Genomic DNA, 24,484 nt, shown 5'->3' on the forward strand with positions numbered 1-24,484 from the left:
CCCACAAATCGTCAACCTGTACTGTCGCACAATATTGTGGCTGGTGGTGTGACTCCCTCTGCAGACTCAAATGTGGCACACCTGGGATGCTGGGGCCACTGTCGAGCTTACCAGCTCCATTTCCAAATTCTGGGGAGCCCATCCTGGCTTCCCTTCAATTACCTTTGCTGGCACATGGCACCTTGGCTCCATTCTCAGGGTACCTGGACACACTGCTCCGGGCCAGCGTGCTCCTAGCGCCCAGGATGCCCTTCTCTCAAAAACGTGCTCCTCATGAGCCACACCTCCAGCCCATCAATTGACTTTTGCACCTTTTAAAATGAACTGTACCTCGACCAACACCGGATCCTCATGGGCCCCACGGAGACTCCCACTTGGGCCATGTGCGTTTCACAAAGTCAAGCAAGCAATTGTGGACATCACGATCACGTGCTTGTTTAATGCGTTTCGAGTTACCTGATCCGACACATTGATGGCGGTATGATACACTGTACTCTGATCGCCATCTTGCAGCTTCAATCTTAGACTGGCTTCCTTGCCCATTTACACATGGTTGTTTGTACATTGTATTATATTAATTTACCACCTCGGAGTGGTACAATATCCAATTAACAACAAACTCAAATGTCAGCTTTCAATTGGAAATTAATAATTATTTCAGATATTCTTTCAGAACAACTTAATTTTTCGAGCAACACAAAAGTGCACAACTTGCATAATATACAGAAGTACATTCCCCCCAATTGGATACAAAATAACGTTTTGGAGGGATGTGAAATGTACTTGATGATGAACGTACCAAAAATTGAATTAGGCACAGAAAGGTACAAGTGAGCGATGCCTTGATTGATGATTTGAACGATGATGTCTTGCCAAAGTTAGAAATCAAAGATGGGTTCCAATCTGTCGTCGGAGAATATCAGCGGAGGAACATCTGAGGGCCGTAGAAGTCGTGTTGATAGCAAGATAACCTGCACAACAAGAAAGCAAAGTGGTGGAAAAGTTAAATCTCAAAAGTAGAATAAAACATTTGCAGACGTGTCCTTGAAGTAAAACGAGTCATGTAAAATTAGTCAAAACTGAGTGAAGTGAAAGTAGTTCCAGTCGAACATCAGACCTGGCCCACTGGTTTGTGAAAGATTTGAGCTAAACTTCCCTCTCGTCTTAATCCTACAATGTTCAATTGGGGCCATTGAAGAAGTATCAGTAGTGGTGTGGACCAGCACGAGTCATGTGCCGGTTGCCTTCTCGCGGTGGACCCCAAGACACTCAGTAGCGGTATTGGCAATTTACTGGAATGGGATAAGTATCTGATGGTTCCACTGTCATCCTTCAATAGACTAACGTCTGTCCATTACAGGAGGACGTCAATAAATTACTGGTCCATTACAGGAGGACGTCAATAAATTACTGGTCATTACAGGAGGACGTCAATAAATTACTGGTCCATTACAGGAGGACGTCAATGGTGATGGCCTCTAAACTAAACCTCTAAAAATGGCCTCTAAACGGTGGTTTTTTTTTTTACAGGAGGACGTCAATAAATTACTGGTCATTACAGGAGGACGTCAATAAATTACTGGTCCATTACAGGAGGATGTCAATAAATTACTGGTCATTACAGGAGGATGTCAATAAATTACTGGTCATTACAGGAGGATGTCAATAAATTACTGGTCATTACAGGAGGATGTCAATAAATTACTGGTCCATTACAGGAGGACGTCAATAAATTACTGGTCCATTACAGGAGGATGTCAATAAATAACTGGTCCATTACAGGAGGACGTCAATAAATTACTGGTCCATTACAGGAGCATGTCAATAAATTACTGGTCCATTACAGGAGGATGTCAATAAATTACTGGTCCATTACAGGAGGATGTCAATAAATTACTGGTCCATTACAGGAGGATGTCAATAAATAACTGGTCCATTACAGGAGGACGTCAATAAATTACTGGTCCATTACAGGAGCATATCAATAAATTACTGGTCCATTACAGGAGGATGTCAATAAATTACTGGTCCATTACAGGAGGATGTCAATAAATTACTGGTCCATTACAGGAGGACGTCAATAAATTACTGGTCCATTACAGGAGCATGTCAATAAATTACTGGTCCACTACAGGAGGACGTCAATAAATTACTGGTCATTACAGGAGGACGTCAATAAATTACTGGTTCATTACAGGAGGACGTCAATAAATTACTGGTCCATTACAGGAGGACGTCAATAAATTACTGGTCATTACAGGAGGACGTCAATAAATTACTGGTTCATTACAGGAGGACGTCAATAAATTACTGGTCCATTACAGGAGGACGTCAATAAATTACTGGTCCATTACAGGAGGACGTCAATAAATTACTGGTCATTACAGGAGGACGTCAATCAATTACTGGTCCATTACAGGAGGACGTCAATAAATTACTGGTCCATTACAGGAGGACGTCAATAAATTACTGGTCCATTACAGGAGGACGTCAATAAATTACTGGTCCATTACAGGAGGACGTCAATAAATTACTGGTCCATTACAGGAGGACGTCAATAAATTACTGGTCCATTACAGGAGGACGTCAATAAATTACTGGTCCATTACAGGATGACGTCAATAAATTACTGGTCCATTACAGGAGGACGTCAATAAATTACTGGTCCATTACAGGAGGATGTCAATAAATAACTGGTCCATTACAGGAGGACGTCAATAAATTACTGGTCCATTACAGGAGCATGTCAATAAATTACTGGTCCATTACAGGAGGATGTCAATAAATTACTGGTCCATTACAGGAGGATGTCAATAAATTACTGGTCCATTACAGGAGGACGTCAATAAATTACTGGTCCATTACAGGAGCATGTCAATAAATTACTGGTCCATTACAGGAGGATGTCAATAAATTACTGGTCCATTACAGGAGGATGTCAATAAATTACTGGTCCATTACAGGAGGACGTCAATAAATTACTGGTCCATTACAGGAGCATGTCAATAAATTACTGGTCCACTACAGGAGGACGTCAATAAATTACTGGTCATTACAGGAGGACGTCAATAAATTACTGGTTCATTACAGGAGGACGTCAATAAATTACTGGTCCATTACAGGAGGATGTCAATAAATTACTGGTCCATTACAGGAGGACGTCAATAAATTACTGGTCATTACAGGAGGACGTCAATAAATTACTGGTCATTACAGGAGGACGTCAATAAATTACTGGTCATTACAGGACGTCAATAAATTACTGGTCATTACAGGAGGACGTCAATAAATTACTGGTCCATTACAGGAGGACATCAATAAATTACTGGTCCATTACAGGAGGATGTCATTAAATTACTGGTCATTACAGGAGGATGTCAATAAATTACTGGTCCATTACAGGAGGATGTCAATAAATTACTGGTCCATTACAGGAGGACGTCAATAAATTACTGGTCATTACAGGAGGACGTCAATAAATTACTGGTCATTACAGGAGGACGTCAATAAATTACTGGTCCATTACAGGAGGACGTCAATAAATTACTGGTCCATTACAGGAGGACATCAATAAATTACTGGTCCATTACAGGAGGACATCAATAAATTACTGGTCCATTACAGGAGGACGTCAATAAATTACTGGTCCATTACAGGAGGACGTCAATAAATTACTGGTCCATTACAGGAGGATGACAATAAATTACTGGTCCATTACAGGAGGACGTCAATAAATTACTGGTCCATTACAGGAGGATGACAATAAATTACTGGTCCATTACAGGAGGATGTCAATAAATTACTGGTCCATTACAGGAGGATGTCAATAAATTACTGGTCCATTACAGGAGGATGTCAATAAATTACTGGTCCATTACAGGAGGATGACAATAAATTACTGGTCCATTACAGGAGGATGTCAATAAATTACGCCACTTTGCTCTTTATCGGGCCCATAGGGATGATGATCTGATCATCACTGATGATCATTTTTCAACAATCTCTGAAGAGTGAGATGCATTTGTCCGAAGTGAATATCAGCTTCTTGATGCCTGCTATGTATAACTCAGGGCCGATGTGTAGCCACACTCTCTCGGCCTTCTTGACAGCTTTGTGCTGCACAAATTGTTTGCCATGTAGGGTGTCCTTCAAGGGCCTAAACAGGTGGATGGTATATTTATACCTGGCTACAACCTAGAGATCTTACCAACTGTATAACGAGTACCTAAATAGGATACGTGTGTGACAGGCACCCCCTGATGGTGAAGATGATTGCAGAAATTGCTGGCGTGGCATATATGTTCATTCATAGTCATAAATACAGCTCAGAGGTGCTATTTGTATGTACTCCCTCATAGGACAGCGTGCTAGGTCATCCCCTGGGGGGAATCCACTGTGTGCTATTGACAGTCAGTGGGTCTCAAACAGAAAATGTTGATTGTATGACCATGCATTTTGGCCCTGAGGGCTGTGATACATGTGTTTATTGTATGACTATAAGCCTGATGTTGGCATAATGGTTAGGGTGCTGGCCTGGGATTCTCGGGTCCTGAGTTCAAATCCCAGTCAGTCGTCGAATTAACACCAGGTGGGGTTGACTCGGCCTGTCATCCTTCCAAGGTCGGCCAAATGAATACTAGCTTACTGGGATTCAAGTGTCCTACGTAGAAGTGACGCCCTGACCAGGATTGTGCCCATTAGTCAAGAAACTGTTTCGGCAGCCATGTGCATCTGAAGATGCAGGAGTGGACATCATCGTTATTGTATGACTATGTACCTTGTTCGTGGGGCAAAAGTATGTGCTTCACTTTGTTATATAGTTTGAATGTTTTAAAATCTGATTTTCTTTTTAAATAAAAAGGCATCTCTCAACAGTGATGAGTGATGACAGAGTCAGCCAGTAACGTGTTCGTGGATTGATTCATTTCCCCAGAGGGACAGGCGTGATTTGCCAATAACCTCTAAAAAAGCCTATGTAAGTAGACTGATGCTATGGTTAGCATGTGTTACATGTGACACTATTTTATGCAGCCCTTCTGTTTTTCACAATGCAACTGAGCTGCAGATGTATAAATATATTGTTATGGATGGGACTTAGTTTGGAATAGTTATTGCATCGTGCATATTGGCATAAGTGTGATGTGATTAAAGAGGCAGTGTCAAGTCACGTTTAGCGAGCTCTTGTTTTTCCCACCCTAATGTCTGTTTCTAAGGGCCCAATCTTCCCACACTCCGCTCAAATATGTCCATTTGGATTTTTTCACTCTACCGCACCAGGGACATGGCAAGGTTGGTAGATTCCATCACGTGGCGGAAGCAAAGCCGACACATGATTGGAAAATCACCAGGCCCCCTCGAATCATCGCAGGTGCGCGATCCAGCGCAGATTCATTCTGTGGACCATTTGAAGAAACATATTTGTGCTCACAGAACTCATTCATTACTTTGTCTGCTTGTTCGTTGCCCTTTTTCTCCGTTGCTGGCGTATTGATCTTCCACCCCCTTGATGTTTGGCTCTCTCACGAGCCTTGATTTCTGCAATAATTCAAACTCTTTTCATGATCTGCTCTATTTGAGCAAATGAGCATCTTATGTTTTTGAATATCAAATCAAAACTTCATTGTTGCGATAATCTAAATCGAAAAATCAGGTTTGTATTGAGAGAAAAGGAAAAGTCATGCATTATTGACATCTCTCATTCACTCACCTGGTGTGATGGTTTACGAGTCATTAATGTGTCATGTACAAGCTTAACTTCGCCTGGTGTCACGCCACCAACCACAAAGATGATTATGAGAGGATGATCGCTGGGTTTGGGCCGGGTTACCTGCAAGATTAAAATTTGTCACACACTTGTAGTCATGTTGAGGACAAATACCACAACCAAAATGAGTCATGTGACAAAGCACTAAATACATCGATTTGCATTTAGTAACACCATGATTCTTTCCAGATATATTGCAACGAATGGTATTTCGCATTAGAAACGATGTGTAAGAAATATCCCGTAAAATTTATAACATCAAGTCTATTACATAATCTGTTTTATAATTATCGGCCTGCTGGCCTTCATGCCATGAGCAAGTTGGCCCCAAAAAATTGGTACCATACAAGATTTGCAACAAAATGGCTGTTTGTCGTTATTTATATACAGTTGAGTTGATTTTCCCCTTAGAATGCCTCCACCAATTTTTTAAAAACTAGACCGACGTGAATCTCAGAAATGATTCCAGACATCTTACTATAATTCACCAAATGTCCATCCGTCCGTTCGAACGTACCGCAAAAAGGGCTCAACCGATCGCAACGATATTTTGGGTGTGTATTCCTGGGACCACTGGGAGTAAAATAGGCTATATTGTTTTTCCAATTTTTCCAAGTTTTCCAATTTTCCAGTTTTTCCAAACATGATGGAATAATATTTACCAATATGAACAGTGATGTGGCTTTTGTTGAAATTCTACGTAACAGGAGAGAGTAGATCGACTCCTGACGAACACTTCCTATATAAACGTGCGGCTCCGAAGTAACACGGCAGCGTGTGCAAAGCGACTGAGAAACAGGTGTAGCGGCCGCTTCCGTGTTACAGATTCGGCGCGCACTCTTCACACAAACGTGCGACTGAGAAAGACGTGTAGCGGCCGCTTCCGTTTTGCAGAATTAAATCTTTTTTCAAAATGGGCGCCATGTACTGTTTAGATTTTGATGATTTGCGTGTGATATGATTCAACGGATGTATATATGAATCGTTTAAAATATAAAAGCCTTCAATTTCTGATATTTTGCCTTTTAATTTGGGCCTCCCAATTGAAGCACCGCCCGTAGGGCAGGTACCGTTGCTCGTGTAGAAAATGGAGAAATGCGCAGAAGTGCGGGATTGATCATGCCTGATAGAAGAGCCAAAGTTGCTAAAGGAAGGAAAAAAGAAAAGGTAAAATGAAAAGCAATTGGCAAAAAAGATAATCGATGGGAGGAAATGGTAATAAAGCTAGGCCCGAAAACAGGGGTTCGGAACCTTTTCCTCAGTAACTCAATTTAAAACAGCTGCATATTCTGGCCACCTGAACCATGCACAGACAAGATTCACCTGTTGAAAGCATGGTATTGTATTCAATGCTTAAACCATAAAAATTAAATTTCCTCTGCATTTCCTGACTTGAGTGAGTGTGCCACCTGGGCTTGAGCAATGTGACACAAGCACTGGAAGTTTGGTGGAGATGGCACACGTATCTCAGAAGAAGTTAGCATAATGGTGTTAAGGGATGTGGTCAGTGGAGCACAGGGAAGACTTGAACACCTGTTGAGCAAATTGCCCCCAAAAAATTGGTAACATACAAGACTTGCAACAAAATCTACTCCACATCGGGCAAAATCTGGACCAGACCGTCTTACATAATATCATCAATTTGATGTCTTCACGGGTTCAAGCAAGGGACATGCAACCAGATTCCAGTTTAAATGATTTTTGATTGTCCATTTGATTGTCCAATGTCCATTTGATTGTGTTCATATCACAGCTCGTTGAAATAAAGTTTGTTCACCATCAGGAGTTGTTCATTTTATTCTGGCAGGACAATGTAATCACAATGAGACCAATCTATAAAAGAGTCAAAAAGAGGACTTTTCAAACCATTTGAGCCAAAAAACATGATTACCTCTGCCAGCAAAGGTGTGGTAATGGTGTTTCACCCCTGTTGGTCTGTCTGTGAGCAGGATATCTCAAAACGTTGTGGACGGATTCCGACGAACCTTGGTGAACAGGTTGGGTTTCTGCCAAGGCCGAATTGATTTGATTTTGGTGAAGATCTGGATACTAGGATTTAAAAAGTGATTCTTCACCATTGAGAGATCGGGCCAAAAACGATTTATGGCACAATATCTCAAAACAGTTATGGACAGATTCGGACAAAACTTGGTGGGCAGGTTGGGTGTTTGACAACAACAATCTGATTAGATTTTGGTTGAGGTCCGAATCCAGATCTGGTCTATCAGCAGGATACAAAACGTGAACCGTTTAGCCTGGCGGAGGTATGTGCTCTCCAAAGCGCCGTTGCAGTTTATATTGCGCTCTCCAAAGCGCCGTTGCAGTTTATATTGCGCTCTCCAATGCGCCGTTGCAGTTTATATTGCAAACAGCACCCACTTCTGGGAGAAATGTGTGTGATCTCTTGGAAACTGAACAAAATTCTGAACTAAGTTTCACTGTTACAGCATCATGCCATCATGGTTGGGAAAACGTTATAAAAATCCGCACACCCCACCCGAGTCAATTCCAAGCGATGTGGCTGATAAAGAGTATCACATAGCTCTGATATCTGTTTATTTAACACAGAACTATGGAGAAAAGTACTTTTGTTTCTACAAATTATTGATTTTATATGCGAGATAACATATATGAACATGATGTTTCAATTGATCATGGCACCTCTCAACAACAGCTGACAGCACAACCAATGACAAATACAAATGGTGCAAACACTGCAAGACCAATGAAGCAAGACTCGATATCATCACAGCAGCACTCACCTTCATAAACATCCCGAATCCTGTTTTGAGGAGGTCCGTAAGGCCGCTCGTCATGTGCTCCAGGTCCGATCTTTCTGCCTGCTCTGGACTCAGTGCTTCATTGAGCACTTGTTTGATCAGAGGATGGTATAAAGCCTGGGGGGGGGGGGGGAAGGAAAGCGGCACAAGATGGTGCTGTTCACATGGCTGGGAAATTGAAGAAAAACGAAAACATTTTGCTTACCATCGAAAAAGGAGAAAACAAACTTGCTATTTTGTGTACATGATCGAGGCTCATGGAAGAGCTGGAGAAGAATGTAAGGGAACAAAATGGAAATGGGGAAACATCAATTGCAGAGTGGAAGTGAGAGTGAGATCGAGCGGGTGGGGAGTGAACAAGCAACACACATATGCTGAATGAAACACAGCAAGAAGAGGAAGGGGAAAGTGGGAATGAAACAGAAAGGGAACAAACGAAGCAACGGCTAACAAAAATAATTTGCAATTTGTGGAGGAAACTTTATTATCACACCTGTAAAATGCAGTCTCAGTCAAGGAGTATTTAACATAGAATTAGTGAGTCTCAGGTGGTGGAAGAGGTCTGCTCCCTCACCCGAAAAAACAATTAAAAGTCAAACAGTCCATCAACTGGGGTGTGAAAATTGGCCTCTAGTTTGCAATCAGAGACCGTCTCGAATTGATATAAAAGTTTTCTATAGGTTCCAGGAATCATGGTTTAGTATGATGGATACATGTGCCAGCTTTTAACCTCAACAAGATGGTATAATTACCCCTGTTGGGCAGTAATGGTTGGCATTTCAGGCAGGTTGGCACGCATACAATCAGACACATGTAGAGTCCCTGCAATGTCACACAATAGTCATGTGACGTCATACACATGCTGCCAAACATAGAGGTACAGCAGAGATATGCAGACGAGTTTCTTGGTGTGCAACTTCATCTTACTTGTTTGCTATATTTACCCTGCGCTCGCGAAGCGAAAAGCGGGGTTAAGCATTCAGTTACGTACGTACGTGTGTGTGCCGTGTGCCGTACGCCGTACGTGTCTGCATTTTAAAAATTCATTTTCTCGGCAACCGTTGGCCCGATTGACATGAAATTTTCACCATAGGAGCGCCTCCCCCTTTAGAATATTTTAATGATCATCATGACGTCATATGTCACGTGGGCAGGCGCCATCTTGGAAAAACTTCGCACCTCCATATCTCTGAAACCACTCCATGGAAAAAATGTAGACCTGGCTCATTGTCAAGTACTCCCCATGGGGAATAAGATATGTTAATGATGATGTCATCGGTGCCTTCGTTATGACGTCATTATTCGACAAGTACAATACTTATCCGATCATTATTTTAAAAATTTCAGCAACTGTTGATCTGATGGACACAAAATTGTCACCATAGGAGAGCCTCCTCCTGTAGAATATTTTAATGATAATCATGACGTCATGGGTCATGTGGTACAGGCGCCATCTTGGAAAAACCGAAAAATGTTGCACCTCTGTATCTCCAAAACCGCTGCATGGAAAAAATTGAAACATGGCTCATTGTAAGTAACTATATATGGGGATTAGGTGTTGTTAACGATGACGTCATTGGTGCCATAATTATGACGTCATAATTCGACAGGGGGCAACGCTTCGTCTGATCAGTTTGAAATGTATTGAACGTGATCTATGCAACAATTATATTAGAGAATATAAATTTATGATGTCATCGCTCACGTGGTCCGGCAGCCATATTGGATCAAAGAAAAAAAACGTTCAAAAATAGAAGAGTTGGCTCACAACAAGTTCACTGCACAGGGTAAGTATTCTATGAATACCATCTAGTTTGTGTGTGCTTTCAGATGACTATCAACATTGAAAGGATATGTTTGACAGGAGCATGTATGTATCACATGCTCTAAAGAAGATGACATACCAAATCTCAGTGAGCGGAGGGATGAGTGATCCTGGACCACAGTTCGAAACGTCAAGCCAATACTGGATACAGTGTTCAGCCCTTGAGAGACCAAGCATCTGTACTGCATCACTGCCGTCAGAAGTTTACACCCTCAAAAATGATCTGGAGAAGCTCCAAGATAAACCACCCGACAACGATGACACACCGACATGATGCAGTTCTCACGATGGAAGTGCTGCTACGACAGTTCATCTGATTAATTTTAAAAGGGAAGCCGAACAAGAGAATTGAAAAGACTGTTTGGAGTTGAGGCCCGATGAAAAGGTGAGAAACTGAAAATTGGGCCACACATACAGGAAAGTAGAGAGAAAGCAGAGGTTGCAAGTCGAGTACTTGGTATATGGTCAAAGGATCTTATATACAGTGAGGAAAAGTTCATTGTTCGAACAATGTAGAAAAGTACCAGAAGAAATATGGATCAGGTTCCTGTTATAGCGGCGTGAGGGAAGAGAAAGAACAGAACCAAAGACAGAACGCAGCTTTTGAAATCATTTGGAGAAACGTATCCCTGTGTTGGAAACGTAACCACAGCTCATGCCGGAAGCATATTCGATGGCCTGGCTGTTTGGCAGAAATCCAAGCCTCCAGCAGGTGCAGCAATCTGCGTCCTCGCATTGAATGTCTTTGAAATTGTGAGCAATTCCCGCAAAAAGAGTCGATGTGGGATTTCATGTCCACCAGGAAATATCCATCAAAAACGTGGAAAGAGGGAAGAGATCTCGTAAGCACAAACCCAACATCCGAAACAATGGACAGGAACATCATCCCAGGATATTTGATAAAATAATGGAAGAACTTCCTGCTTCACTCATCCAACACAATCAGTCGTCGTGAAGTATCTTGTGAGCGAATGGCAGATACGGGAATCCCTAAAAAAGCTTGTTGACAAAGTTATTTTCGTAATATCGGGAACCGAATGTTGAAGACTCCACTCAACCAAAGCATAATCCCCTCCAGAGTTTTCATCTACACACGAAGAAGCTGATACCAGAATGATTCTTTACGCAAAGTATTCCTCTGAGCCATAGCCTACCAGCCTTAGCCTCCCAGCCGTATTCTCCCAGCCACAGCCTCCCAGCCACATCCTCCCAGCCACAGCCTCCCAGCCACAGCCTCCCAGCCATAGCCTCCCAGCCATAGCCTCCCAGCCATAGCCTCCCAGCCACAGCCTCCCAGCCATAGCCTCCCAGCCATAGCCTCTGAGCCATAGCGTCCCAGCCATAGCGTCCCAGCCATAGCGTCCCAGCCATAGCCTCCCAGCCATAGCCTCCCAGCCATAGCCTCCGAGCCTCCTAGCCATAGCCTCTGAGCCATAGCCTCCTAGCCATAGCCTCATAGACATAACCTCCTAGCCATAGCCTCCAAGCCATAGCCTCCTAGCCATAGCCTCCAAGCCATAGCCTCCTCACCTCCTAGCCATAGCCTCCTAGCTATAACCTCCGAGCCTCCTAGCCATAGCCTCTGAGCCATAGCCTCCTAGCCATAGCCTCATAGACATAACCTCCTAGCCATAGCCTCCAAGCCATAGCCTCCAAGCCATAGCCTCCTAGCCATAGCCTCCAAGCCATAGCCTCCTCACCTCCTAGCCTTAGCCTCCTAGCCATAGCCTCCGAGCCTCCCAGCCATAGCCTCCGAGCCATAGCCTCCCAGCCATAGCCTCCCAGCCATAGAATAACAATGTCGTTATTCAGGCAGATGACACAGATATGTCTGTCCTATTAAATGGGCCATAATATCAGCATTTAAGGGAAAATGTTCATAAAGGTTGGGAATGGACGAAGAATACACGTTGTCTGACTCGACTCCCGAAGAACATCATGGGATCTTTAACAGCCACCAACTAATGCTGGCAGGCAGGACGCCCAGTTTAACGTCCATCAGGGGGTCGACACACACATTGATGAATCGCCCTGCCTGTGAAACACCAAGATGACAGTTTATAGCTGGTTCGGGATTCAAATCCAGGCGAGACAGCTTCGAGGCGAGTGTGTGTAACTCTAGGCCTTCCTGTATGCCTAAACTTTACATCAGGGCTACAAATACCAAATAAGTAGATAAAGCAAAAACCAACAGTAAATCATTGAAAAACAGTAAAATGTTTTAAAGATTTTTTTATTACGTTTGATGACGTAGTACATACAGACTTGGCATCTAATATGGAATTTTTTTTTTCTTGACTTGGGTTTACTTTCTTAACTCAGTATATCAATCTGGTGAGTTTCTTTTACACTTTGATGATTTATTTGTTAAGAGAACCATGTCACTGATTGTCTGTCGCAGCAAGAAGTCAACAACAGGATTATATCACAGGTGGCGTGGCAAAATGTACGGACAGGTGCATTTGATGATTGGCTTCACAGTCGGGTATACAAGGGTTGTTGCGTTCTGTATTAGTGGAAAACAACTGCTGCATGTCTCCAAAAGTTATTGCCGCTTCCTCTGGAGATGGTCCGTCAACTCGACAATGCTGTTTGTCATGGAGTGGTGGCTTTACGAAATTACGGCATGAAACAGCGTGCTGTTGCTCGGCAGTATGGCATCACTCAAGGTCAGGTGTCAAAGATCCTGAAACGAAATGCTCAGAGGGGTGTCCCTACTCCAATACCGAGGCCAGGACGTCCCCGCAGAACCACAAGGAGGGATGATCGCCAGCTGCACCGGTTAGTCCGCAATGGCCGTACTGAGTCAGCTAATCGGCTTAGGGCTGAGTGGCAGCAACTGACAAATGTGCCTGTATCCAGAAGGCTAGTCAACCAACGACTGGTTCAAGCAGGCTATTGTGCCAGGCATCCCCTGAGAAAGCCACACCTGACCAGACAACACCGCCAGCGCCGATTGCAGTGGGCCAGAGAGCACCGTCAATGGCAGCCAGGACACTGGAATCACGTGATCTTCAGTGACGAGTCTAGATTTCTGGTCTATCGTCAAGATGGCCGCGTCCGAGTGTGCAGACAAGTGCATGAAGCCTACAACAAAGATTGTATAGTGCCAAGAGTCCAAGCTGGAGGTGGTGGGGTGACCGTTTGGGCTGTTTTTCATGCAGGGGGCAAAACTGACCTGGTTGTTCTGAATGGAAACCTGAACCAGTTCAAGTACAGGGCCATTCTGGAAGAAACATTGCTTCCATTTGCTCGTGCAGCCTTTCGAGGAAACTTTGTCTTCCAAGATGACAATGCACGGCCTCATCGTGCTCGCATGATCCAACACTTTCTTGCTGACCGTGGTGTAGAGCATATGGAGTGGCCTGCCATGTCCCCGGATATGAATCCGATAGAGAACTTGTGGGCAGAATTAACGCGTCAAATCGACTACTTGGACCAGCAGCCGACCTCTGTGCGTGAATTGCAGCAGGCTATTGTCACTGCATGGCAAGCGATTCCTGTCCAAACCATGGTAAATCTCGTGAACAGCATGCCTCAACGTGTACGTGCTCTCCTGAATGCTCGTGGGGGTTACACGAAGTACTGAACTGTAATTTTACTGTCCGTAATCCCAGTCGTAATTTAACTTTTGTTTTTGTTGAAATTTTTTTGGGCTAATGTGCAAAATAAAGAGATACTTATGGAAAACGTACAGAAGTTCAACACAGTACTGTCCATGAATTGAGTTCGATATCAGTTTACATCACTTTCAAGGATCAATTTATTTGTTTCGAAATGTCAAATGTGGTTTTTGTTTCTTTTAAAGGTCACATGAACAAAATCTAGAATAATTTCAACATAATTCCAATGAACTTTTGGTTCGAAGACATCTTGAAAAGTAAGTTCACCCCCACAAAAAAAATATTCCATATTAAATGCCAAGTCTGTATATTTCAATTCAACCCTACAAATGGCCTGGACCACTCTAGGTCTAGTATTTCCAGGGTGGGGGTTTGTGGGGGCGTTTATCGGGGGATCGGTCATTCCCATGTTGGTCTTTGGCTTAGACGGCATAAAGGTTTTCACTATATTAGTGGGGGAGGAAAAAAAACTCTCCGTTGACTATTCTCATATATATATATTGTAACGAATTTGAGAAAGTGTAACGAATTATGGTTTTGTTGTGTGTAAATGTCACCCTCCGTAATGTAAAGAAAGGTCGAAGCTCGTCCTCTTAGTTAATTCCATAAACCTACACGCAGGGCACCATATATCCTTTTAAATAGTTATTCCCTTATTCTATGTAGTTTAAGGCTCTGTTTCCCAATAGTTTGACTCTTCATTGCACCGAATTAAATAAGAGTAGGTCCCATCTGCAAAGTGTCAGGTTTGGATGGTTTTCGCCGCAAATGGACTCCATTGAGCACGCAGTCGGTTGGAAGAAGAAAGGCGTGTCTCCACCTCGTCATAGAGGGGAGGAGTGAGCCAGCCCCGAACAACCAACCAAGTATAAGGGGTTTGGCTTGAGAGGGCGGAGAGAGAACAATCTGGGAGGTTCGCAAAGGTTCAAGGGTGGGGGCTTATATAACCCGCAGGAGACGCCCCCCACCTCAGATGCGCTGGAGATGAGCAGATGAGTCCAAGCAGCCATGATACGTGCCGCGCTGCAGGAAATACGGACCGAGGCAACGCAAGGAGCACGTGACGCAGCAGTGCGTAAAGAGGAACTTCGCCCGCACAGTTTGAAACCACGACCGCGGCTCGGCTTTTTGACGGCGGCTGTCCGCTTCCAGCCCGACCGATCCCCGCTGAACCTTCCTTGCCTCTCAAAGCCATCCACCCCAAGCCATTCGTTCCTGCCATCATTTCCCCGTGTAAGTGTGAATGTTCGTCTGTCGTACACGTTGTCCTGGGGTTTATTAATTAAGACTGTTAATAGGTAAGCTAATGATTTCACTGTGTCTTCTGCTCCTTCCATTTCCCTGTATATAACCTTGACTGCTCTTTTTGCTTTGGCTTGTGTAAATAATTAATAAATCCTGTTATTCCTCCGTACTTCTTCTTCTTCTTCACATTCGGTCGCTTTAGAGGTTTCCCAATTGGATGTACGCGGCGCGATTCGGCCAACGAATAAATCGGGTCTAGTCATTGGTAACCGGCTCACGGTGCAGTCCGCTTCGCTCGGCGCAACTAATCCATTAGGCTGCGACCGTGAGCGGGGGAGTATTTCCTCACGTGTTGGGGAGCGCTGGTATTTTAATAGGTAATAGGACGGTTTAGGCCTAATACCCTACCCAGCGTCGACGGGCCGTGGCGACATACCCCCCAGGACCACGTCGGTCAGTCATATAAGCGAGGGGACTAATCCCCCCTTGGTAAGTGGGGAAGGCCGACGTTGGATTCCGCAACAATTGGTGTCTGGGAGTGAGATTCGAGGCCCGAACCAAATTTTTAAACAAACAAAAAAAAATTGGTCAAAATTACGAGCGGCCGAAATTTTGTTTGACATCCCAAATTGAGTCGTGCCATGGACAATCAAGGCGATCGGATGCAGGTGGGTGAGTTAGAAGGGGGGGTAGAATCGACCCAGGACCCCGGGAAAATGTATGTGGGGGAAATGGAGGAGAGCAATGGTGAAGTGGTTGAGGGGGTGTCAGGTACACAAAATGGCGCCCTCGCGCACGTGGTATCAGACGCACAAAATGGCGGCTCGCACGAGTGCGCGGTAGCCGCGCCCGCTGCGCAAATAGGGGGAATTGATGTGCGGGACCTCATGGCGCAGATTAATGCAGCCATAGTAATGGGGAATATAGGATTGGAAAACAGAATGGGGGAGCGACTAGGAAATCAAATCGGGGGGCTAGAAGCTAAATTTGAGGGTTTAGACAATAAATTTGAAGGGTTAGACAACGGGATAAAAGAGGTGAAGGATGGGTTAACGGGGTTGGAAAATAGAATGGCTGCCCAGGAGAACCAGATGGAAGGAATGAAGAATGGGTTAGGGGGGTTAGAAAACACAATGGACGACAAATTGCGGGAAGTAGGGGAGCAATACGCCCGGGAAATCAAACGGATGGGGAACCAGATAGAGGAGGTGAAAATCGGGTTGGAAGGTAAACTGGATGCTCAGAGGGATGAATTGGAACAGATGAGGGCGGCATCTACTAAAGAGATGGGAGAAATGGGGGAGGAGATAAGACGAGGTGTGGGCGAGGATGTCTCGGGGGTACGTGAGGAGGGTAAAGCGAGGTGAGAAGCATATGGAGAAAGAGATGAGAAATAGTACGGCTAGGTTACAGGGGGGCATAGAAGATCTAACAAGGGGAGTAGAACAGCTGACGGTGGGACAAAAGGAACTAGTGGATCAAGTAGAAAAGAACAATGCGGTACTAGGAGGGCTGAAAGCGACACAAAACGAAATCAAAAATGACTTAATAGCGACGAAGAGGGAATGTCAGACGGTACGTGAGGGGTTGACAAAGAGGTTGGACGAGGTGACAGAGGCAGTGGAGACGAAGGACCGGGAGGTGAGGACGCATATAGAAATGGTTAAGGTGGCGTTAGAGGAAGAGATAGAGGGGGCGCACCGGGAAATTAAGGAGGTAAAGGAAAAATTAGAGGAAGTGGAAGAGGGGGTGAGTGAAATTAAGAAGAGACGGAGGGAAACTAAGAAAGAGATAAAGGAGGAGGTGATGGAATATGTACAAGGTCGGTGCTCAAATCGTGATGGTGTGCTTGCTAACCAAATAAAGAGTTTGCAGGTGGCAGAGGAGGTGCGACGATGAGGTACCGAGGTGAGTGGTGATATACTCGGAAATGTATATGGTGTGAGGGGAGATTCAGTTGGTTTGGACCCGGGTGTTCGTGAGAGGCCGCTGGTGAAGTGTGCGACAGGTACGGAGTGCGAAAGAGGAGGTGTGCGAGAATGTCCGACTATGGGGTGTGTGAGGAAAAAGTGCGCGCCGAGGAGTGAGTGTGCTGTCGAGAGTGAGTTGGTCGTAGCGCGCGTGCGGGGGGGCACATGGAAGCGCGGGATGGGGAGTGTTACAGAGGATGTAACGAAAGGGTGCACACCTGTGGTGAGTGTTACGGAGGGTGTAACGGGAGAGTGTGCGCAAGAGGATGCGCGAGAAAGGTGTGTAACGGACGGGTGCATGAGGAAAGAGTGCGCTGTCAAGAGTAAGGGTGAATGTGCGACCGAGTGTGGTGGTGAGAGTAGTGCGAGTGACACGGAGCGTGAGTTGGTAGTGGCAGGTGAGAGAGAATGTACACCTGGAATGGAAGGATGCACACCTGGAATGGTAGAGCGCATATGGGAATGCACGCTGAAGTTAGTTGTAAAGCACGTGATTGGGTGTGCAAGTGAGTGCACACCCGTGGTTGTCACAGAGGAGGTGACCGAGGAGGGGGCGCGAAGAGGTGTGTTGGTGAGGTGTACGAACGACGAGTGTGTGCCAAGGTGTGCGGTGGTCAGGTGCGTGACAAAGTCTGTGAGCGGAATGAGTGTACCTGGGTGTGGAAGAGAAGGTGCAATGACAAAGAGCATGGAGACAGCTGGATGTGTGAGTAAGGAACGGGCTGCGGGGTGTAAGCATGCAAGTGGAGCATCGACGCTAACCGGGTTAGCGGTTAGACCGACGTTTAGCCGAAGCGGGCCCTCGGTGCGTGCCGGGCTTCGCGTGCCGCGAGAACCAGCGGGGATCCGAGCCACGGCGGGTTCGAAAGGACCGCCGTACGCGATCCACGCCGGGCCTCGCTCTGAACGGCCGCGTCCGTGCTCCACTAAGCGGAGCGGGCGGCCCGTTAGGAAGGGTCGTCACGGTAACCCTTTGTGGTTGAGGCGTTCCGGCAGGGCGAGATCGGGCCATTGGACGGCTCCGTGCCGAGATGGTGCGTGGGATCTCGGCCCGGGTAAGCCCCCTTCCCTGCACCGAATGCCGGACGGATCCAACCGCCGGCACCAAACAACCCGCATTCATTGCTCGGCTTTGCGAAGCCGAGCTTTGGAAATGAATTGGCGCACCGAGAGGCTCAAGTGAGTAGACGTGTGATGATGATAGTGTTTTGGACCTGAAATGGAAAAGCAAAATTTGATGATTGGCAGATTGATGATTGGTAGAGTGATTGGCAGATGATTGGCAAATTTTTGATTGGCTGGAATTTGGTGTGCAAAAATTTGTAGTGAGAGATACCCGATGTGGTGGGATGGCAACTCTGCCATCCTTCACAACGGGGGCAAAGGAGCAGTAGGTTTATGGGGTTGGCAGTGAAAACTAGCCCGGGAGGGTTAGGATATCGTGTGTATGGATCTAGAGAAGATGACCATAGGTAACGGTAAGGTTAGGTAGTGACAATGATAACTGTAGTGGGGACGCAGGTAGATTAGTTGGACAATAATGACGAGGGAGCGCAATAGTTTAAAGGGGCGACTGGGAAGCGCAAGTTCCAGAGGGGAGTAGTTAGATCAGATGATGCCGTGTGAGTGAGTGTTGATATCGAGCAAATGAGGAATTGAGGGGCAATGCTCGGGAGAGATGTGTGTGTGAGCGTGGGAAAATCTGGGTGCCTGAGGCAATGGTTTTAAGGATCGAAAGTGTATTGAGCGTGGAAGTGTATGGAGCAGTGAGTAAGGAATGATTGAGATTGCACAGGTGTGCAACTGAACAGGTGTATGGAGCAGTGTATGAGTGAGTGATGGTGATGTGTGCTGTGTTGACCAAATGGTCCAGGAAGGAAGGAGGGTGCAGGTGGCACCAGGTGAGATTGCACAGGTGTGCAACTGCAGGTGTATGGAGAATGGTTGTGTGGCATACATGGAGTGTGGAATATATGAAGTATGGAATGGATGGTCGTGGAGTGAGTATGGTGGAAACTGTGGAGTGGAGTGGATGGTGCGAAGGTGTGGATGGGGGAAAGGAGGATGGACCCCCATCACGAATACCCGGGGAGGGTAGTGTAAGTGTTAGGTAGATGGTACAGGTAAATTGTGGTTGGATATTGGCATCTGTGGTGAGTGGTGGAAGAATGATGGTTGAATGGGTGCATTAGTGTCGTGGAAATGGCTGGGCGTGTAGCCTGTTAGTGCGTGTAGTTGGGTGAGCACTCCGCCACTGTTAGGATGTCGGCCAGGTGAGGCCGCAGGTGGGCTCTGGGAGCCGGTAGAGTTGTTGTGGATGGGGCCCGAGGATCCGGAGGACGGACCCGGGTAGCCCAGTGCCAGAGAGGGCACCGAGTGGGGTAAGCGCCAAGGAGGGCCTTCCCCAGTTAGATAGATTAGGGTGAGGAGCAGGTAAACTCGGAGGCAACTGCAGTGGTGGAGGTGTGCAGGTGGGTAGACCTGCTGGGAGAGCTACACGACTCAGCCCGGAAATTGTGCAAGGGCACCGGGAGATGAATCGGGGGAGTGAGACCCCAAATTGATAAGCACCACGGTTTGGTCAATGGGAATTGGTTTTTAGAACCCATAGTGTAAGTTGGCCAATGGATTGGCAGGGAAAGACCCCGGGTAGTGTAAAGTGTGTTAATGTCAGTTAGAGGATAGTTAGGATGGAAATCTCCTCGCAACATCTGCATCCACTCGCCTGAGATGACGTACCTCCACACCATGCCAGGTTTGATTAATTATTTTTATTGTGCAAATGTTTTGGATTGTGAGACGCATCATGACGTGGGTGTGACATTGTGCTGTTGTTCCATCTCTCCCCCCTTATGAGGATTGATGATGAATTGGTGATGGCACATTTTGGTTAGAGGGATTGTGGTGACGAATTTGGTATAGGGGAAATATGGGGAAGACGCGACAGTAGCGAAGAAATGGTAATGTGTTAGATTTGTTTTTTTTGTGTACATATGGGGTAAGGGCAAGGGTAGAGTAGGTAACGGGGGGTGACGTACGGTAGGGACGAGCTTTCTCACTTCGCTCTCCGTACGCACCTCGTCTTGCATTGCCTTGTTGATGTGTACCCTTGTGACCTTACCCCTCACTCACCTGTCTTCTTCCCCCACCCCCCCCTTGTCTCCCAACCGAGGACTGTGCACGCTGGGCACCGAGGGGAGCGTGCGGGAGTCCGCCTTGTGTGCCAGGACCCTGCCATCTGCTTGGAAATCAGCCAACATCACCGCTTTGCACAAAAAAGGTGCAAAAACAGATCCTAGCAACTACAGACCAATCAGCCTTCTCCCAATTATCAGCAAAGTCATGGAATCCATCATTGCTTCGGATATGAAATCTTTCCTCTTCTCCAATGGCTTGATCTCTGATCATCAATTTGGTTTCAGACCAGGTCACTCTACTCTGGACATGCTGCTTCTGCTGTCTCAACAATGGATGGAGGTCCTCAATGCCAAACAGGAAATTAGAGCTGTCTCCCTCGACATATCACGTGCCTTCGATACGGTCTGGCACCCCGCTCTGCTCACCAAACTCTCCTGCTTTGGTATCCATGGAAATCTCCATGCATGGTTGGCGGACTTCCTCTCTAGTCGTAGTCAACGTGTGGCCCTGAATGGGTTTCTCTCATCTCCTCTTCCTGTTCAGGCTGGAGTTCCCCAAGGCAGTGTTCTGGGTCCTGTGCTTTTTCTGGTGTTCATCAATGATCTCTCTGACTCTCTTGAAAATCTTCTCTATCTCTTTGCTGATGACTCCACTCTCTGCCGCTCCATTCCTCATCCCTCAGATCGGCAGTCTGCAGCCTCCTCACTCTCTGCAGACCTGGACAAAATCACAGACTGGGCAAACAAGTGGAACATGTCTTTCAATCCTGACAAATCTCACACTCTTACGATGTCTCTCCGAAAAGACCGACTGGACAACCCTCCCATCTACTTTCTGAATAATCCTCTCCAAGAAGTTCTGTCACTCAAGCTTTTGGGTCTCACTATCTGCCATGATCTTTCCTGGGAAAACCACATTTCCAAGCTGGCCTCCAAAGCCAGTCGCCGACTGGGCATCCTCCGTCGTGCGAAGTCCTTCCTTGGCACACCTGAGCTCCTCACCACATACAAGGCTTTCATCCGCAGCTCAATGGAGTACTGCTCTCCCCTTTGAGCTGGTGCTCCTGCCTCACACCTAGCTCGTCTTCACGCTGTTGAAACCAAAGCGTTCAGAATCATTGGAATCTCCCGCGATGACGCTATCTCCGAGGGCCTTTCACTTAATCACCGCAGGCAGGTTGGTGGTCTTTCCGTCTTCTACCGACTCCTCTCCGGCCTTGCTCCCCCAGCTCTCTCTGGGCTCTGTCCCCCAAATATTCCTGCAGGTCGCACAAGATCTGCCTGCAACCCTCTTATGGTTAAACTGCCAAAATCAAGACTCTCTGCTCACCTTCACTCCTTCATTCCTCTTTTCTCCCGCCTCTGGAACAAACTCCCTCACTCTCTTCAATCCCACTCCTCCCTCCAGGTCTTTAAAACGGCTGTTCACCACCATCTCTTATCTTCCCCAATCCAAAACCTTGATCTTTTCTACCCCCGCTAATTTCACCCCAAATCCACTTTTTTGAGGTGACTTTTGACTTCTTTCCTGGAAGTCCTTGGTGTCCTTGCGTTTTATACCTATCCTGCCCCCCCCCCCCAGGCCCTCTCCCTCCAAAAACATCTCCCGATGTCCCTGCTCTCAAATGTTGTGTTTGTGTGCTTCCTCCCCTTCTCTCCCCATCTTGTCGTCCGCTCCACCTTTTATATGCTTTGTTTGCTTGTTTGTTTGATAAATGTTAGCTCTTTCACGAGCCTCGGCTCTGTATACCAAAAAAAAAAAAAAAAAAAATTCCTCCTCCACGAAATTTTGCAGTTGGCATTATGCATTCGGGCAGGTAGCGTTCTCCTGGCATCCGCACAAACCCAGATTTGTCCATTGGACTGCCGGATGGTTAAGCGTGATTCATAACTCCAGAGAACGCGTTTCCACTGCTCCAGAGTCCAATGGCGGCGAGCTTTACACCACTCCAGCAGATGCTTGGCATCGCACATGGTGATCTTAGGCTTGTGTGCGGCTGCTCGGCAATGGAAACCATTTCATGAAGCTCCCGATGAACAGTTGTTGTGCTGACGTTGCTTACAGAGGCAGTTTCAAACTCGGTAGTGAGTGTTGCAACTGAGGACAGACGATTTTTACGCGCAAAGTGCTTCAGCACTCGGCAGTCCCGTTCTGTGAGCTTGTGTGGCCTACCACTTCGCGGCTGAGCTGTTGTTGCTCCTCGACATTTCCACTTCACAAGAACAGCACTTACAGTTGACTGGGGCAGCTCTAGCAGGGCAGAAATTTGACTGACTTGTTGGAAAGGTGGCATCCTATGACCGTGCCACTTTGAAAGTCACTGAGCTCTTCAGTACAGCCCATTCCACTGCCAATGTTTGTCCATGGAGATTGCATGGCTGTGTGCTTGATTATATATACCTGTCAGCAATAGGTGTGGTTGGAACAGCCGAATCCACGAATTAGAAGGAGTGTCCGCATTCCGCATACTTTTGGCCATGTAGTATATATACTGTGTGTGTGTGTGTGTGTGTGTGTGTGTGTGTGTGTGTGTGTGTGTGTGTGTGTGTGTGTATATATATATATATATGGATGGAAGACATTTTTTGATATAATTTTTTGCGAAAAATAAATATATATATATATATATATATATATATATATATATATATATATATATATATATATATATATATATGGATGGAAGACATTTTTTGATATAATTTTTTGCGATTTTCTTTGTTTTTTTTCACATTTATTAGCATGAAAGGTGATCAGAATGTTTCATGATTACTGCAGCTCTCTGCATATTTAGGTAACAAAAATGCATAACGTGGGAACAAAAAGAGATTTTTAAGAACCCTGACATGTCCACCATTATAAATTTATCCATAATTCCTTTCTATATAACCATGGAAATTGGAAGTAGAATCCAAATGTACCCCATTTCATAGGCCATAAGGTAGAGAATCTTCAGCTTATTTATTTGTTTAACAAATGTAAAGCATAATACCAACTGCCTTGCAAGGAACTTTGATGCAGGAGGAAGCCATTAGGCCTGTGCTCGTATTGCCACTTATGGTTGTTTGTTGATGCTCTATCCTTTTAAATGATGACCTTTAAGGAAGGAAGCAGTATGTTCCACTTTTAAAACCATAGTGTAGCCGCTCTAACCATTACGCCATAAAGTTTGGTGAACGAGTTATGGCAAATGGATTATGAGGGGATGTCATTTTGACCCATATTGCACTCTGCTATGAAAAATAAAATCAAGATTCAGTAGAAAGCTATTACTTTCTAGTGCCCATCACATATTTTCATGCTGGTACAAGCTATACGAATACTATAAGTGTTTCTAGCCGGTCCCTCGAGATGAGAACTAAATACGAGTCAGTTGATGGGCTAAAAAACAACTTCTACAAGTATACCCTTCACATTGTCTTAATAAATATGCACCAATTGCAAATGTAACCTAAAGTCAATGAGAAGGTCGAATTTTCTCGAAAGATCAGGATAATTTATCACAGCTTTTTTTTTGGACTAGGATGATGAAATGACACTGCTCAACCAATGCATGGCGAGGATCCTCTTCGTGTCATTTGTCAATGCAAGGGCCGGCATAATGGGCTAGGCTAGAGGTACGCACACTCATTTCTGAGCCGTCTAGCCTGGGTTTGAATATACACTACTCACAATAAGTTAGGGATATTGTGGGAGTAATTTTATTTTTTTATAGGGGTGTTTCACTTTACTGATTTTTGGGATAGGCAGACCATTGTATGTGGGTTGTTAGGGTTAGAACCCAACAGGTTAGTTGTTAGGGTTAGAAATACGCAAAATCAACCACACCGAAGAACCTGCCAATATCCCTAACTTATTGTGAGTAGTGTATATTAGCCCAGCTCCAAACTGAAATTCTAGTGTCTCGCAGGCAGGCCCGGGCATCAGTGTGTGTGTGTGTGCCATCCATCACTCAGATGGATGTTAAACTGAGCGTCACGTCTGCCAGAATTAGTTTGGTGGATGTGAAAGATCCCACGTTGTCCTTCATCACGAAGAGCCAGAGACCTATCGCCGCCACACTGGCCAAATTCTAAACTCATGCTCTAACCTACTGGGGGTGTTGCACCAGTGGATATTTGACTTCTTCACTCCATAAT

At 45.5% G+C, this 24,484-nt stretch overlaps 1 protein-coding gene across 1 annotated transcript in view; it reads right to left on the reverse strand.

Moving 5' to 3' along the window:
- Positions 1 to 410: 410 nt before the first annotated feature.
- The window catches only part of SCFD2 (sec1 family domain containing 2), a 211,041-nt gene continuing 186,967 nt past the window's right edge, over positions 411 to 24,484 (reverse strand). Inside the window, exons 8-10 of the mRNA XM_068113940.2 lie at positions 8,527 to 8,661; positions 5,708 to 5,827; positions 411 to 971 (exon numbers count right to left, since the gene is read on the reverse strand). Of these exons, the coding sequence (XP_067970041.1) occupies positions 879 to 971; positions 5,708 to 5,827; positions 8,527 to 8,661 (348 nt within the window). The 3' untranslated portion in view covers positions 411 to 878. The remainder of the gene's footprint in view (positions 972 to 5,707; positions 5,828 to 8,526; positions 8,662 to 24,484) is intronic.

Source organism: Myxine glutinosa, chromosome 4 (genome assembly GCF_964187855.1).
Source record: "Myxine glutinosa chromosome 4, kmMyxGlut1.1, whole genome shotgun sequence".
Lineage (NCBI taxonomy): Eukaryota > Metazoa > Chordata > Myxini > Myxiniformes > Myxinidae > Myxine > Myxine glutinosa.